At 41.5% G+C, this 18808-nt stretch overlaps 1 protein-coding gene across 1 annotated transcript in view; it reads right to left on the reverse strand.

The window, feature by feature from the left end:
- Dnaaf11 (dynein axonemal assembly factor 11) overlaps nt 1–18808 on the reverse strand; it is a 133794-nt gene that overhangs the window by 62937 nt on the left and 52049 nt on the right. The window contains exons 7-10 of the mRNA XM_052161563.1: nt 17285–17362; nt 12299–12364; nt 8725–8794; nt 7973–8068 (exon numbers count right to left, since the gene is read on the reverse strand). Coding sequence (XP_052017523.1) covers nt 7973–8068; nt 8725–8794; nt 12299–12364; nt 17285–17362 — 310 coding nt within the window. The remainder of the gene's footprint in view (nt 1–7972; nt 8069–8724; nt 8795–12298; nt 12365–17284; nt 17363–18808) is intronic.

The following is an 18808-nucleotide window of genomic DNA, read 5'->3' on the forward strand; positions in this document are numbered from 1 at the left end:
TAAGTAGAGGAACCCAGTGATCTCCTCTTTGCCTAGTGTCTTGCCTTGCGGTGTTTATCTGTATTTAGGATGGCTAATTGGCGGGTGGAGGGGGGATTCTGAATCCCTTTGGAACCTGCCAGTTGTTGGTGTTGACCCTCACAGCAGGCCCATTCTTTAGAAGTAGAAATCCAAAATATTAATTCTCGTATTCTTTGGATGGTTTGTGTGTAGAGGTTAAACAAAACAAAACAAAATGAAAAAAAAGATAATCCTTCAAAAAAAACATTAAGTTTATTACTGAAGAAAAACCAGAACTAGCTCTGCATGCCTTACCTGCATCATCTCACCTCTAGTCATCACTTAATAAGCCATTTGTTGTGATTTTTATGTTTTAACATGAAACATTTATGCAACTTTGAAAACAAGAAGAAATCCTAGTCCTCAGGAGGCAAGGGTAAAAAAATCCTGAGTTTAAGTCTCATTGGGTAATAGAAGTAAGACCTACCCCAAAACCAACAATGATAGCAACCACTACCACCACAGAAGACAATGTAAACATGAGGAAGTGTTTATTCAAAACACTCATAAACAGCGACAACAAAGACTTTTTGGTTCCATTGCCTGCCACCCTGAACAAGGTACCTAGTCATGTCTCTAGCTTTTTCTTTAAGAATAATTATAATTATAGCAGTTATAATTTCACCTTCATCTTGTCAGTTACACTGGAAGTTTCCAAATAAGCAGGTGGGGGTTAGGGGGATTGATGCTCATGGTGTCATACAAATATCTGTAATGAGTGTGGAGGTAATTATGTGTTCTTTCAGATTTCCCTGTAGATATATTCTAGTTAATCTAGGCACACTCCTTTAATTTGCTACAGCCACCAAGGACAACATGATCCTAATGGCACTGTTTGTGATTCTCTTCCCTGACAACAAATTTTCCTTCTTATTTTTCCCTCAGAATAAAAATACATAATTGATTACCTTTGGTCAATCTGTGGGGGAAATTGGCTATGAAAAATGAAGGACTATTCAATCACTGTGGAAGCCTTCTTGGTTAATCAAATTTATATAATTCCTTGCAGACAACCACTCCTCATTATCCTTTCTTTCCCTGGTAAAGGAAACCTGTTGCTGGTTTATCTATTATTCTTCTGGAAACCTAAGGGGTACTGAAGAGCTAACTCTACCCTAGCTCAAAGGATGAGGTCTAATGGGAGAGGTCAATAAAATGGCATCATCCCTTTGACCACACTGGTTTCATCTTTCAGGTTGAAGCTAATCAAAACTAGATGGGCTCTTCATTTAATTGGACCACTTATTCTGAAGAAGTTTGTTCCAAGGTGATAATAGATTCTCTCCCTGTGTCTTTGATTTCTGCTCATTTCTATTTCATGCAAGGATGGGGTGGGATAAGCAAGAAATGTGATACTTGCTACTTCCTGTGCTCCTCTGATAAGAGAAGTTTGTCTGAAAGTAATCCGACATTTGCGAAAGACCTGGGCTCAGCATCTTTTCTCTCCTACACTCCTCTAAAAGACAAAATTATTTCTTCATAGTTAAAGTCAGTTTTGAAATGAATTTCTAAAAGAAAAAGACAGCAGAAAATATTTTAGCTCACTCAAATTATAATAAAGAATCTGGATACTTCACAGGCACAAGTAAAATGCTTAAAGTCAGACTCCTTTAAATTATTTTTCAGAGTTCTTATCCATGTCAAGCCTATCACAGTATCAAGCTTGGACCCAGAAGCTCAACTTTGAGATCAAAGGAAAATTATACAACAATCTGAAAGCAAACAGAGACAATCCTTCTTGAGTCTTTAGAAGTTGTAAATGCCAGGACTCTAATCTACGAGGGAAGCACAGACTGTATTTTTATCTTCAATTTCCACTCAACATTCAAGGAGTCATTATAAACCATCTATATCAGCAAAGCCTGCCCTCAACTCCTCACCCCTGGGTGGTCCCTAGCTTGTTACATGGTTCCCATTTTGAGCAATGTTTTCAAAACCAGTTTTCTGCAGGTTCTGCCATGTTTCTGATTCTGATGGTTGCCTCTGTCCTGCTGAGATGACTGTTGCTGTGGTGGCCTCCATTTTGACAGTCAAGTGAACACGGATGTGTTCTTCTCAGACTCAGCTTCCTTCTTGAAAATGTTTATTCTGTAGACTTCCCTGGTACTTTGATTTGTCCATCATCCCAATTCTTTGATTACTTATCATAATGCTGCCTGCTGGCTCTTTCCTCAACCTCAGAATGCAGTCATGTTACTGCTCCAGCCTGAACTCTTTCCTTTTGGGGGGATGGGGGGTGAGGAGTAAAGGGTTTATTCTGCTTACACTTCCACAAAACTATTCATCACCAAAGGAAATCAGGACTGGAACTCAAGCAGGTCAAGAAGCAGGAGCTGATGCAGAGGTCATGGAGGGATGTTACTTGCTGGCTTGCTTCCCCTGGTTTACTCAGCTTGCGTTCTTATAGAACCCAAGACTACCAGCCCAGAGATGGCACCACCCACAAGGGGCCCTCCCCCTTTGATCACTAATTGAGAAAATGCCACACAGCTGTATCTCATGGAGGCACTTCCCCAAATGAAGCTCCTTTCTCTGTGATAACTCCAGCCTGTGTCAAGTTGACACACAAAATCAGCCAGTACAATTGACCCCTTGTCAACTTGACCCACAAACACATCACTATTAAGCCTCAACCCTTACCTTCTTATTCATCCCAAGATCTAAATAACTTTAAAAGTCCCACAGTCTTTACATATTAAAAGTTTAATCTCTTTAAAATGTCCAATGCTCCATCTGTACTCTACCCTGACAGAATCCTTTTCAGCACTCCCATTTCCTACCTGCTGACTCTATCTTCATAATTTCCAACTTCTGACCAGTTCTTTCCACTGAACTCAAGACTGATGTATGTGAATGCCTATCTGAGATATCAGCTAGATGCCCCGTGGAATTTGTGATTTAAAATCATTACATGAGCCTACAATCCACTTTCCTCAAATCATTCTGGAGGCCTTGCCAAATGAGATGACACCAGAATATGCCTGTTAGTTAAAGTATCCATGACTTTCCTGCATCCTTTTGCCATTCCCCTCAAAATATAATCTCAATTTGGTGACTCATCACCTATCTGGCAGCTCCCAAAAGTGTTCCCTCACTGCAGAGATTTCTCACTTCGTTATTTTTTGAGTCATTTTTCTACCTTTTTGTTCTTAATCCACACAGAAGGAAGAATTTCCTCTTTAAATCAGGTCAGGGGACTGAAAAGATGGCTCAGCACTAAAGAGAGTGTACTGCTCTTGCAAAGGACTTGATTTCAGTTCCCAGAATCCATGTATAGAGGTTCACATCACCTGCAACTCCAACTTTAGGACATATGACTCCCTCTTCTGGCCACTTTGGGCTCTGCACACACACACACACACACACACACACACACACTTTAAAAATTAAGTATTTTTTGAAAAACAGTTTTTAAGACCTGGCAAAGAGCTATTGATGGCTTGGTTCTTGAACTAGAATCAATATTCCTTGTTATAGCTCAGTAGCCCCACTCCCATTATAGTTCATTCTACTTGTTGTTCTTTCTACTTATTGTCATTCCCTCTACATACATGGATCATGGATACCAAGTCTCAGTTTAAATGGTGTCTTTGTTTCTGTTCTATCACTGTGAAGAGGCATGACCAAGGCAACTAGTGAAAGAAGGCATTTGATTGGGAGTTCGCTTACTGTTTCAGAGGCTTAGACCATTATCATCATGACAGAGGGCATGGAATCACACTGACAGGCATGGCACTGAAGAAGTAGCTGAGACCTACTTTCTGAATGAGACCTACTTTCTGAATGAGAGAGAGAGAGAGAGAGAGAGAGAGAGAGAGAGAGAGAGAGAGAGAGAAAGAAGGAGAGAGGGAGAGGGAGAGACCCTGATATAGGTTTTTTGAAACTTCAAAGCCCACTCTACAGTTACACAAAGCCACCTCTACTCCAACAAGACCACTCCCCCTAATCCTTTTAATCCTTTCCAACAATTACACTCTCTGGTGACCAAGCATCTAAATAAATGTGCCTATGGTGGCTGTTTTTATCCAAACTACCATAAATGTTTCTATAGGAACCTTTCCTGATCCTTCAATGTAAAAGGACTAGTCACATGCCTTCAGTAAAACTTCTTACTCTTATTCTCTCATATATCTTCAGCAGAGGGCTGAACTCAATCTAAAATAATCTTATTTGTTTAACTGTTTGGGGTCTCTTAGTTTGTTCAGTAGCTGGAACAGTGTCTGGCTGGATGCTAGTATGTTGAACGTGTTGAGTGGATGTCATCATGTTGAAGAATAAAATCAAAGTGGAATTGTCATTCAACCTGGATTTACCAAGGAGCTACCTCTGTTTTTTTCTAATGTATCCACAACAAGGAATTATATCAAGAGTGATGCTTCAGTCTGAGGTCCCTGATGATTCCTTCCTGTATACCTTCTGGTCTTCTCTTATCTGACATTTGTCCTCTGCTGCAGCCACACAGACTCACTTTTCAGTCCCATACTGTCTTTACCTTTCTTGTCTTCTTGATATTTAGTTGCTCCGTTTTCCATGAATCACAGTCAATTGCCCTTTCAAAATTGGTCACACACCTCTTCTCTATCAAACTATTTGGTAACCCCACTATTCTACCACATGTTTCCAAGAATTCGTCTCAGACTGTGGTAAAGTTGTATACTTATAACCATGTGTTCCCATTAGAATCAGTAAAGATCTAAAGTTTCATATTCATCTTTAAGCCAGCAGCTGATACTAGGCGGTTTCAATAAACATACTAAACTGAATCAATGTGACCCAATACTATATGAAAATACAAAGAGTATATCAACTGCTTTCCCCCAAATGAATAATGCTTAATGAAAAAATAGTATGTATATTGTATTATAAAAATTATATTATTACAAACAAATAGAAATAAATTTCTGGTGGCTGCTCCAGCTGAAGGGCCATCAGCAGTGGAACCAAGGCGTCACAGGGACCAGCTAGGCCCTGCGCCCACGACCACTGACCTTCGCTGACCAGCCGGACAGCAAGCAGCTGCAGTTGTGCGGCGCCTTTCCTGCACGGAGGCCACTTCAATATACGGAAATCCATCAATACAATCCACTACATAAACAAACTCAAAGAACAAAACCACATGGTCATTTCATTGGATGCTGAAAAAGCATTTGACAAAATTCAGCATCCCTTCATGCTTAAAGTCTTGGAGAGAACAGGAATTCAAGGCCCATACCTAAACATAGTAAAAGCAATATACAGCAAACCGGTAGCCAGCATCAAACTAAATGGAGAGAAACTTGAAGCAATCCCACTGAAATCAGGGACCAGACAAGGCTGCCCCCTTTCTCCTTATCTTTTCAATATTGTACTTGAGGTACTAGCTCGGGCAATTCGACAACATAAGGAGGTCAAAGGGATACAAATTGGAAAGGAAGAAGTCAAACTATCATTATTTGCAGACGACATGATCGTCTACCTAAGTGACCCAAAGAACTCCACTAGAGAGCTCCTACAGCTGATAAACAACTTCAGCAAAGTGGCAGGTTATAAAGTCAACTCAAGCAAATCAGTGGCCTTCCTATACTCAAAGGATAAGCAGGCTGAGAAAGAAATTAGGGAAATGACCCCCTTCACAATAGCCACAAACAGTATAAAGTATCTTGGGGTGACTCTTACCAAACATGTGAAAGATCTGTATGACAAGAACTTCAAGACTCTGAAGAAGGAAATGGAAGAAGACCTCAAAAAATGGGAAAACCTCCCATGCTCATGGATCGGTAGAATCAATATAGTTAAAATGGCCATTTTGCCTAAAGCACTATACAGATTCAATGCAATACCCATCAAAATCCCAACTCAATTCTTCACAGAGTTAGAAAGAGCAATTATCAAATTCATCTGGAACAACAAAAAACCCAGGATAGCTAAAACTATTCTCAGCAACAAAAGGAAATCTGGGGGAATCAGTATCCCTGACCTCAAGCAATACTACAGAGCAATAGTGTTAAAAACTGCATGGTATTGGTACAGTGACAGGCAGGAGGATCAATGGAACAGGATTGAAGATCCAGAAATGAACCCACACACCTATGGCCACTTGATCCTCGACAAAGAGGCTGAAAACATCCAATGGAAAAAAGATAGCCTTTTCAACAAATGGTGCTGGTTCAACTGGAGGTCAGCATGCAGAAGAATGCGAATTGATCCATCCTTGTCTCCTTGTACTAAGCTCAAATCCAAATGGATCAAGGACCTCCACATAAAGCCAGACACTCTGAAGCTAATAGAAAAAAAACTGGGGAAGACCCTTGAGGACATCGGTACAGGGAGAAAGTTTATGAACAGAACACCAATAGCGTATGCTCTAAGAGCAAGAATTGACAAATGGGACCTCATAAAATTACAAAGTTTCTGTAAGGCAAAGGACACCATCAAGAGGACAAATCGGCAACCAACAAATTGGGAAAAGATCTTCACCAATCCTACATCAGATAGAGGGCTAATATCCAATATATATAAAGAACTCAAGAAGTTAGACTCCAGAAAACCAAACAACCCTATTAAAAAATGGGGTACAGAGTTAAACAAAGAATTCTCACCTGAAGAACTTCGGATGGCGGAGAAGCATCTTAAAAAATGCTCAACTTCATTAGTCATTAGGGAAATGCAAATCAAAACAACCCTAAGATTTCATCTTACACCAGTCAGAATGGCTAAGATTAAAAATTCAGGAGACAGCAGGTGTTGGAGAGGGTGTGGAGAAAGAGGAACACTCCTCCACTGCTGGTGGGGTTGCAAATTGGTACAACCACTCTGGAAATCAGTCTGGCGGTTCCTCCGAAAACTGGGCACCTTACTTCCAGAAGATCCTGCTATACCACTCCTGGGCATATACCCAGAAGACTCCCCACCATGTAATAAGGATACATGTTCTACTATGTTCATAGCAGCCCTATTTGTAATTGCCAGATGCTGGAAAGAACCCAGGTATCCCTCAACAGAAGAGTGGATGCAAAAAATGTGGTATATCTACACAATGGAGTACTATTCAGCCATTAGAAACAATGAATTCATGAAATTCTTAGGCAAATGGATGGAGCTAGAGAATATCATACTAAGTGAGGTAACCCAGACTCAAAAGGTGAATCATGGTATGCACTCACTAATAAGTGGATATTAACCTAGAAAACTGGAATACCCAAAACATAATCCACACATCAAATGAGGTACAAGAAGAAAGGAGGAGTGGCCCCTGGTTCTGGAAAGACTCAGTGAAACAGTATTCAGCAAAACCAGAACGGGGAAGTGGGAAGGGGTGGGTGGGAGGACAGGGGAAGAGAAGGGGGCTTGCGGGACTTTCGGGGAGTGGGGGGGCTAGAAAAGGGGAAATCATTTGAAATGTAAATAAATTATATCGAATAATAAAAAAAATTATATTATTACTATCAGGAATGCTATCTATATTGTGAGTTCTGTCTACATTTATGATTCTTAAAAATCATAAAAACTAGAAGCCTGAAGGTGTTGGTAAATTTCCAAAAGTTAGAAAACTATTAAGCTGAATGCTTAGAATCAGTATCTTTAGAGCGCCAAGGCCACCTAGACTTCCAGGCAGCAGACAGGATGACCAAGACCAGTCTCACTTAGAAGAACCATGTGATCTATCTCTCCAAGTGCTACCTAGACTCTGGTCTGCAGAGCTGGTCAAGTTTAGAAGGATGAGTCATCTTGGGCCCCAGACACACCCCAGTGTTTCTTCTCAGCAGTTTCTTATTAGGGGCCTTTGTCCTTGTATGTGAGCAGATGTGGGAGTATTTCTGCTTCTGTCAAGTAATGTCAACCTGGTCAGAAGTCATGGTTAGCCACAAGAAGTCACACTCTTTCAGAAACCAACACATTCAGACGTGAAGTTTGTCCATATGCCATTTCCTACCTTGGGCATACAGATCAGCAAATGTCCTGTTGTCTGAGACCTCTTAGCAGAGCTGCTGTCAGGCTGGACCTCTGTAGAAAGGGCAAGTTGAAATGGCTAGAAATGAGAAGGAAGTATAGAGAACGGGAGTATATTACAAAAGCCTCAAGGGGTATTTTCATTACAAATTCATCACACACATGTTAAATTAAGAAAACTGTTTAGAAGCTTTAAAATATATTCTAAAAGCTACTCTTGGTATGCATGAACCATGTTAGCTGGTTTTATGTGCAATCTAAAGAGTATTGACAAGCTACAATCTATCAAGTGTTCATGAGTCCACCTAGAGCAGAGAAATCATTTATAGATAAAGCATCAATATATTTCCATTTTAATGTCTTGCTGGGATAATCCAAGTGCATGTTCAGTATCTGAAAAAAAATCCTCTTTCAAAATGATAAAAATATAGTTTCCATGAATGAACTCAGTGACCATTTAGAAGAGACATTCAATTGAACTTTGCACCCATGTTATGAACTTTTAAAAAATTACAACACAACAGGTATAGGCTTAAGGCCCTCATGTTCCTGAGATACTGGAGGTCACAGCCATGTCTACTGCATACCATCCTTGTGGTATGAAAGGACATGCCAAACCAACAGGGCACTGCCTGGCTTTCTAGTTTTTCCAATTAGAATTTTTTTAAACTAGGATCACATTGTTTAGGTCAAGACTTATCTTTAAAAATGGCAATATCCCACAGTTATGCCTACCTTTCCTTTGACCATAACTCGAACATAAGTTGGCTGAACATCAACCTCAATTAAAGAGGTATCCATGTACCTTCAAAATAAAGCATACCACATCTTGTAATTGTCCAAAAAAAACATTCAAAGAAGTAAAAACATGAAGGTGTGCTTACAAGAGCACTTAAGATGAAGAAAGTTTTAAAAGTCCACACTAAACTGTCCCTAAAATACTAGCCTTAAATTATTCCTAGTCAAGAGGAAATTCAATATATCAGCAACTTCATTTTTAGACATACAAGTACACTTGGCATTGATTGCCCCTAGCCCAAAAATATATTAGGTCTGAAATGCCAGAGGGTGCAAAAGGAAAAATGGCTTGTCATGTTCTTCCATGAATATTTTATTTTAAGCCCCCAGGATTTCAGCAGCAGGGAATAGTGAATCCACCACACTCTGGGCCAACAGCCACTGGCTCTGCTTTTTGGATGCCGCTGATGCCCTGCAGCTGTTACACAGCTGCACTGGACCAATGCTGCTAGAAGGACAATTCCTTTCCCCAGAAGGGACAAGCTCCTGAACAGGGATGGCAGCCACCCAAGGCCCTCCAGATTTCACACCACACATTAAAATACATTTTGCCAAGTAGTTATATTTTAAAAATGGATTTTGAATATTACAAGATGGAGCAATGATTCAAAACTCACAAATTTTAAGAAAGGGAAGGTCATCCAGGGGGCTGGTGGGCTTTAGGGTTTGAAAGGCTTCTGAGAAATTCACTCCACAGATTCCTGCTTCAGGTCATTAGACCACATTTCTGAATCCCTCTCAGCCTGTTTCTTCCTCTGTACAATAAAGAACACCTTGCCCTCTAAAGTGCTCTCTAGGTACATGAGTTGTGTCTCTTAGGCTGTCCATGTTAATTATTACATCATCAGCTTTTAAGTTATAATATTAACAAGAAGATAGTCCTCCACCCTGCTCAGACTTCTCATGTATTTACCTGTTTCTGCCTTCAAGGTCTTCCTCTGTCTTTTTTTCCTACCAATTCTTTATAGAACAAACTACTTCTCTTCTCACTGTTTCCATTGCTCAGGTCAACGAGTTTCATTGGCCACCCCACACTGTCAACCACCAGCCCCACACACTGGAATTCTGGATCCCTGAGCTCACTTTCTGGGCTGATGTCCTGTACATAGCCTTTTTCTCTCTGTGGTTACTCATGAGGAGTCTAACTGCTTAGTGCCTGTGTCCATTGCCAGGGGTATAGATAAGTGAGGGCCATGGATATCTGGAATATGTGGGTGACAATCTCCCCATGCCTTTTGCAGAGGAGGCATTCTGTAAGTGTTTTTTGAATAAAGACAGAATAACCCATGATGCATAGATTGAATTTCATCTATAGTCTCACGTGCTGACACAGATAGCAAGGGATTTTAATGCAATTAAATAGTGCAGAAATAATCTCAACATTATGAGATAGACTGAAAAGGGTGGAACTGTGAATACTTAACCCCCCTACCCATTGAAAAACAAAACAAAAATAAAACAGAAATGGAGGCTGGAAGGCTGAAAGAACAGAGGAGATGAAACCAGTGAGGGAAGGATGGCATTTTCCTCAAAGGCAGGGTGGGGCAGGCATCGCGTAGGCAGAAAATGGAATAGGTAGTGGGCAAGAACATGATGTGAAAAAGGGGAGTGCATCTAAGATTAACTACCACTCAGCACAGTCAAAGAGGAAGGAGCACAAACACCCGTGACTTAAAAAATAAGCAGTATGTAGAATACCCACATCATGGACTTATGTAGCCATCAAAAGGAAGGGAATTCTAATGTGGGAAAGTGGCTAAGCCATGAAGTCATGATGTTAAGTGAAAACAGTCAGACAGAGGCCATGCATTTTACGACCCCATCTGTTTAAAATTTCTATTGTGTACTCATTTAAGGACACAGATCTTACATTAGTGATGACCAAGAAGAGGAAGAAATGAAGACTGCTTGGTGGATATGAGGTTGAGGTGACACTGTCAAATGGCTAAACCACATTATGAATTTACCAAGTGCTACTGGATTGTATGCTCCAAAATGTCTTGGTACAGTATATTTTCTGTTATGTGTATTTTCGCCAGTTATAAAAGCAAAGTTGGAAGAAGACCTGAGCAATTGTGTTCTGGCTTCTTCAATTATTGTTTATGTTGACAGAAGTCACTCTCTGAAAATATGCCTTCTCTTAGATAATTATAGAAAAACTGTCTCACTCACCTTCCATGGCTACTGCAAAATGAAATGTAACAAAGAGCATTTAAGAAGTCTTTAACAACACACTGGCCTTTACCAGAGCATGCATGGGCATGTTCACGAACTCCATTATTTGCTATGCATTCACTCATTCATTCACTGCATATGTGGTCTTCCTAATAGGCATGGGCTACTATTCAAGGTACTGGAGAGGTATAGCCCAACAAACGTTGACATCAGAATTTTGAAACACAAGGAAATCTAGACTTTATCAGAAAGCAAGTGAAGGACAAGAAGTGATGGAAGTTCTGGGGAAAGGTAGGCTCTATCCTTCTCAGACAGTGGGCAGGGTCCTCTCTCATAAGATGATATCTGATCAGAGGCTGGGGGAACAGAGACTTTAACGATGACAATGACATGGGCACAGGGAAGTGGGTACAAATGGAATGGGGCACACATGATCAGAAGTCATCAGGGCATTGGGCCAAATCTAACACTATCAAGCAATGAGATGGAGTGACCTAGACACCTTCAGATTTGTGTTATAGGAAGGGTAGGTAATAATACAGGCAGAGTGTTGAGGGTCAAAACCCAGGACCTTCAGAAGAGAGTAATAATGCTCTGCCGTGGCCATGAGAGGCAAACATGTCACCTTGCCACTGTGGTCATGAGTACCTACTAGAATAAAATACAACTAAGAACCACCAATCATAATGTAGGGACCTTAGAACAGAGGACATCTTGTGATCAAGGGCTCTAAGGAGGAATGAGGCAGAGAAGGTTCACCAACCAAGGCTCATTCTTATGTCAGAGAGTTTTGTAAAACAAAGAGGGCTGTCAGAGCAACAGTCTCAGAGCAAAGGGAGCCTGGGGTATGCATATCTGAAAGAGTGCAGCTGAGAATCATTTCAACCCTGTCTGTATGGTTTGAGAATTCATAGCCATAGGGTCTGGGGTTATTGGTTCCCTTCCCCTTTCTTCTTTGTGTGTTTAACATTATAGTGAGGGATGTAGAGATGGCTCAGTGGCTAAGAGTGCTTGTTGCTCTTGCAGGAGAACCTGGGTTTAGGTTTCAAGCACAATGGCTCATGACACCCTGTGACACCAGCTCCAAAGATTCCAATGCCTTTTTTGGCCTCTGTGGGCACCAGGCATGCACATGGTATACATACATTGAAATAGGCAAGCATTCATACATATAAAGTAAAAAAAAAACTGTTTTAAAAATGACAGTGAGCACATTCTATCTCTTCAAAACAACAAATCAAGTTCCATTTCTGTGTTGCAGAACTCAGGGTTTTGCTACTTAGAAAGAGATCTGATGGGAGGGCCATGGGATGAATGTATACTAAAAATGCCTTACCTATAGACAGCCAGGTCCAGGATGATCTGGTTGTGTTTCTCATCATCTTTCAAAGAGAAATCAAGTCTAAAAAGGATGCATTGGGGGGGAAGAGGGGAGAAGTGTGGCTTTAGTACACTGTGAAGATAACCTCATCATATAATCAAAGTAAAAGACAATGGGTATATAAAATTCCTCAATGACAAGCTTATTTTTACTAATCAGACAATAAGACATCTATGCTGATTTAATTTTTTTTAAAAAGAAGCCCAGGAAGCCTATCGATAAATTACTCTTACTGACTTTGTTGCCATGTAAGAGTTTCAAGGAAGAGCCAAAGCACTCGCTTTGGTGCAGAGATGGAGACACCTGGTGGCTGAAGTGCTCGCTTCCATTTCATTTGTGTTTGGAGAACCCAGAATTTCCCCCATGTGGACACAAATGCTGCCTCTGTGTGCTGTGCTTCCAAAGTCCCATTCCTCAACACCCAGCATCCTTCCTTCCTTCTCTCCTTGCCACATTTTTCTCATCTCCTTTCTTATTGCCAACCCTCCCCACCTGGGAAAGGCTAAGATGTAGCCTGTAATTTATGATGTTTATTTTATAAAGAAACAAAGGTTTGCAAAAAAGGATGATCTCGGAGAAAAGACACAGGAACCCAGAAAGGCTAGAGCCAAGGCCCCTGACTCTTCAGCTATATCCCCTGGCTGAGCCCTAACTGTAACTGCCTTGCTGAAAGCATATTCCACAGACTTATTTGGCCAGTTTCATTTTGAGAAGGTAACCTACTCAACTATAGTCTGTATAATCCAACATTAAACAATTGATACTAAATTGTTTGGAAAATACAAATTAACCCATATATTTGGCTATTCCCTACAGGTTTACTGAGGCAGGACTCCTGTTGTTCCCAACAATCTAACCATTTAGGGCTTCTACAGGGTCTCAGACAAGCCATGCATGCCTTATCTCTTGGGAGCCTTCTATATGCTGTCCTCTCTGCCTTGATTGTTTATCCCATAATTCTAGAGTCTGCCAATTTGAACTCTCTGTGTAACTTAAAACTAGTTTTAGAGGTTTGTTCTGAGTCAAAGATCACCAGTTAGGTCCCTACTGTTTTCCCTTTATCTCTAGTAATAGAATACCACAAAGTGCATGGTTATACTGAATAAAAACACCATTTTCCATCCTCCCTTGTACAAAGATTGGAAGATATAAAGGAATGTGTTGTGGGCACTTTCCAGGAGTCTCTCTTAAAAAACATTTGTGTTTTTTCCCAGCTGACTTCTTTATTCATCTGAGAATAACAGAGCATGCCAAAAGAGGAATCACAGAGACTCTTATCAAGGCACTGAACTGTCTAGGTAAAAGGTAGCATTAACTCACCCTTAGATAGAAGTGGAAGAATTGGACTCTGGTAATATTGAAATAAAAGTATATGGAGATCACTGATAAAAGGCAGGGAGAGGAGAAATCAGGGATCAAGGAATTTGGATTTTAGTACTAATGGATGGGTAATTGTTACTGAGATGGAGATGTTGGGGTGGGATGGAGAGGAGCAAGTAGGGAGCTAGAAAGCAGTTGTTCTTTTACAATCATGTATATCAACAAACTAATGCCACCTAGCTAATTCAATATAGAAGCCTTAAACTCAGGGAAGATGCAGAATCTTGTTCTGAGTAATGTGAACACTGAAGTCTAAGCTAGACGGTTTGGTTTTGGTATTTATTTTTGCCACATTTAAAATTTTCATCTATTTTTCTCCCCCTAAGTCTTCCCTGAAACTACTCCCCTCATTGTCTAACCAATTTAATGTTCTCTCTCTCTCCTCTGTCTCTCTGTCTCTCTGTCTCTCTCTCTTTCTCTCTCTCTCCCTCTCTCTCTTACACACACACACACACACACACACACAGCAAAACAGAAAAAAAAGTCATAATAATATCAACAAAAGCAGGGAGTCTATTTGTGTTGGTTAACTATTTTTGACCACAGGGCGTGTCCTTGGGTGTGGTTGACACTCTCAGTACCACTCCATTGGAGAAGACTGATTTTCCCTCTGCTGGCAGGTATCAACTGCAAATAGCTGCTTGGTTAGGGGTGGAAAACTTTGTACCCACTGTCCTTCTCTGTGCTTAGAAAAGCTATAGGATTTGATGAAGTTCTGGCCCAGAAAACACAGCAAAACAAGGACAGCTGAGAAACTAAAGCTCATAGGCGACAAGGCAGAGTATCCAGCCAAGTATAATAGCAAGAACAAGAGCCTGCTATAACAAGGATGGGACTCTCTGTTCTATCCAAGTCTCCCCAAGGTAGAATAAGTTGGGGCCTGGCTCTGAATGATCACTGTACAAATGATGGGAGTAAGGAAGTTTTTGGATAATGCAATATTCAGAAGTGGCTTCAAGATGAAATATGGAGTAAAATGTCAAAGACTGAGTACTGACAAATCTGCTAAGAAATTTGGCTGAAGCTAAAGACAGAGAAGCAGAAATTGACAGAAACTGGAGAAGTGTAAGGGGGAAGTGTCTTAGTTTGGTTCTTAAGATTAAAGTTACTAAAATATGCCTGTGTGCTGGTGCTGTTGGTCCAATGAAGTGGCAAGGAGTGTTGTGGAGAGCAGGGAACCATGGGAAGCTAAGTCTTGGGTAATAAGAGAAGCTGGATAGTGAGGTAGCAAGGGGACTGGGGTTGAATTTTGACAGCATAGCCATCACAGCAGGAGAGTGCTGTCTACCACAGCAAACACAAGATGCTGGTTGATTTTGTTGTTCCAGTGAAGTAAGACACAAGGTCTTTAGTCTAAGGCAGTGCTGTAGATGAGGAAGAGCAAAAGGTATGACCTTTGCCTGCAAAGGGGCTGAGTGAATATTTACAGGAACAGTGCAAGAGAACCACAGGTGACTTGAGAGCTGTGGTCCCCGCACCTGCACCAGGAGCAGTAGGGAAGGGTGACTGCTGCACTCCATGCATGCTAAGCAGAGAGATGCTCAAGACTAAACCAGGCCGGGATCTGTGGCTTGGTGATGGTGGACAGAGGGAAAGATGGGAGCTGAGGATTCTGCTGCGGATGAGTTTCTGTGAGGGATATAAAGTTCAAAGCAGCAAGAGAACACAGTGTGAGGACAATAGGCAAAGCTATAGAGTGAGTGGATTCCTGACTGCTGGACTGGAAGGAGTCTTGAGACACTGGGGATGACATTCTGTGAGTTGACAAGGTTAAGGCTTAGGACAAGGCAGCAAATAGAGGGATGAAATGAGGATCTTATGGCTGAGCTGAAGGGAGAAAATATGCCAAAGGTCACCAGGATAGAGGATGGGGTTGATGAGGTAGGGAAGGTGTGGTCTAGGTGCTAGGGCTTTACAAGAGCTGAGAGGGCAGGTGGTTGGGAACTGGGTGGGCCTAAGCAGATTAAGAAAGGGGTGAACATTCCTCAGACACTAGAGGACTTTAGGGAAGGGGAGCCAGATGGGCAGCGTGTTGCTGCAAACTGTAATTTTACTAGAGGTTAGTGGGGAAGAAGAGTGTGGCCAATGGTGGAAGCAGATTCTCTGGTCACAAAATATAGATGCAAAGCACCTATGAAGGGGCTGATGCTGGTGGTAGATCTTTAAGCTCCAAAGACACATGTGGATGGCAGAAAAGGACAGGAGGAAGAGAAACTGGGGCAGATATAAGGGAACGAGGACAGATGGCCTGGCTCATGAAGGAGGCGGGATGTCCAAGACCTACAGGGACTAGATGGCAATGAAGAGTAATTTCTTGTAAAGACTTCTTAAGAGAACTGGATTCATGGAAGGGAGGATAGTTAGTGTGGCAGGAAGAATGGTGCTCTCTCTGAGAATACATATGGCCCTGGGAGTCTCCCTTCCCTGTTGAAGCTGCAGATTGTCTTCCCGTTAGGTCTTCAGATGTGGTGAAGGTGGCTCCTTCCACATGTACTGCCACATATGCTGTACCTGGCCTACTGTCTGGAGCTGCATTCCTGTCTGCTGGATGAAAACAGGGTATGTCAGGTGGGAGGCTGGAGCCTCGATCATGGAAGTCATTACAACTGGGCCTGTGTGGACATGTCAGATGCATCAGCTTAACTGTGTGACCAAATTGCTGACCTAAGGAGTGGATATTCTGCCTTCCAAATACGCTTTCTAAGATGATGAGATATGCCTGGGATGCCTCTAGATGGTCTTTGTCGTGGTAATGACATCGCAAATGAAATGATGGCAATAAATGGGCTTTGAGTAATGAAATGAAGCTAATGAGATTTAGCCTATAGGCTTGTTATTTGTATTGAGATTTAAAAGGCACTGTGAATATGCTCGCTAATTCTCAGCTTCAGACAGACAGACAGTCAAGGTAGCTCAGGGATCATTAAGACTTGTGAATTTTCAACTTTCTCTCTCTCTCTCTCTCTCTCTCTCTCTCTCTCTCTCTCTCTCTCTCTCTCTCTCTCTCTCTCTCTCTCCCTTCCTCCCTCCCTCCCTCCCTCTCTTCCTCTCTCTCTCTTCTTCTCTTTCTCCCCCTTCCCCTCCCCTCCCCTTCCCCTTCCCACCCCTTCCCCCCTAAGGGCTTTATAGCAATGCCTTGTCCTAGCTTTTTAATGCTTTCTAGATGTGTACCAGGGAAAATGTAGCCGTGAAGGAGATATCTCAGTGTTTTTAGACAGACTGCTTGCTTGTGGCAGAGTTTAAAAAAAAATCATAAAGAGGACAATGACGCAGTGACAATCTTCAGTCTTTAAACTGTATATGGTTCAAAATTTCAAGCGAGGCATAGATAACTAAGATTTCCATGTGCCAGGATTGTTTTCTAGGAACCAGGAGAATTGTACACTAGAAATAGAGGTGTGTCTAGCTTTCAATCATGCACAAAGCATGATGGTATACTCCTCAAACTCCTTCACTGGCATCAAAGTGATCTTAGTCAGACCAAGCCTGTGGCTGAGGCCACTGCAGGGTGTGCTCACTAGCGCCACCCCATAGGCAGGGTCTCCACTTGGCATCACTTACTTGGCTTCGTTGACATTCAGGGCCTTCCCATCTTCTGTAATCAATGTCCGGGGTGGTTTCACTTTCTTTTTCTTTTCACTTAAGGTTTAGTGAGGGTGATGGGAGACGCCAGAGACAGACAAGGGAATTTAAAAAAGTATAAACATTACTAATGCATCTTTGTATTACTTTTAGATTACTTATAAATAATATATTTTTTTTTGGTTTGGTTTTTCTAGACAGGGTTTTTCTGTATGGAATTTACAGAAAGCTGTCCTGGAACTCACTCTGTAGACCAGGCTGGCCTCGAACTCAGAAATCTGCCTGCCTCTGCCTCCCAAGTGCTGGGATTAAAGGCGTGTGCCACCACTGCCCGGCAAATTTGAATAATTTAATCAGCCATTTGCTACCATATTCACAGTTCATGGAGAGTCTGTCCCCTGAATTCTTCACTCCTCGCTAAAAACCAAACCAAGTTTTACATGGTTATATTTGTATCTCCAAAGACCAAAACAATTTGCCAGGGAATTTGAATTGGGGAGTAAATTCCTTTTCATGAAATACGCATGAATATTTAAATGAGTCTATTTTATGCATGGTTTACTCAGATAACTGTCAATTCCCCACGTGTGTGCGTGGAGCTTCTGCTTTGGCTGAAATTACCATTTTTGGAATACAAGTGAAATCTATCCTGTGGGAATAAAAATACTGGTGCATAAGGAATGTGTAAACTGACACTTCTCAAAGCCTCCTTTCCAGTGGCAAGTCCAGAACTGCTCAGACTCTCTCTCAGTGGAGAATTGATCGGCTTCTACTGTGGGATGTAACATTGGAAAGCACCTCACAGCTGTTAAAAATGTGTTTTCTCTTTACACACTGATGGAGAAAACTGTTGTTGGTGTATCTAGAGAGCAAATATAGACCACTGAAGTTTAGGAATTTTTTTTTTTTGCCTGTGTGTGTGTGTGTGTGTGTATGTGTGTGTGTGTGTGTGTGTAGTTCTGGAGATTAAATCAAGGGTGTATACATGCCAGGAAAGTGCTGGAACACTGAGGCTGGTCCCAGACCACTTTTCATCAAACTCAAACTGTGTTAGAGGTTGATTTACTCAGAGGTTAGAAGTGATTTACACAGTTACAGGGAGCGGAGAGAAAGCATGGAGCTAGCAAACCAAGTTTGTTCATTCTCACTATGCTCAATGGTGGCATAGGGGGAAACTGAGGAAAGCAGACTGTGTAAAGCAAAAAGTCAGCACGTGGTCTTCTTTACTGCAGATAACATTTGAACATGTGAATAGGCAGATGTGGACACAAGGAAGGATGACGTAACCCTAGGTAGTCATGTGCCTTGGATTTCTACTGTCTTTTAAATAGGGAATTTGGGTTAGCTAACTTTATTGTTTTAGTCTTACATTCTTTCGCGCATTAACTGAGCCACTTGATCTGATCAAGCTATTTTAGTAACAGGACAGTGAAGGGATCTGGAAACAGAGCTCCAACATTCTTATACCATTCTCAGTGTGAATAAGAGTTCACATAGGGCAAA

This window comes from Apodemus sylvaticus, chromosome 17 (assembly GCF_947179515.1).
Source record: "Apodemus sylvaticus chromosome 17, mApoSyl1.1, whole genome shotgun sequence".
Classification (NCBI taxonomy): Eukaryota; Metazoa; Chordata; class Mammalia; order Rodentia; family Muridae; genus Apodemus; species Apodemus sylvaticus.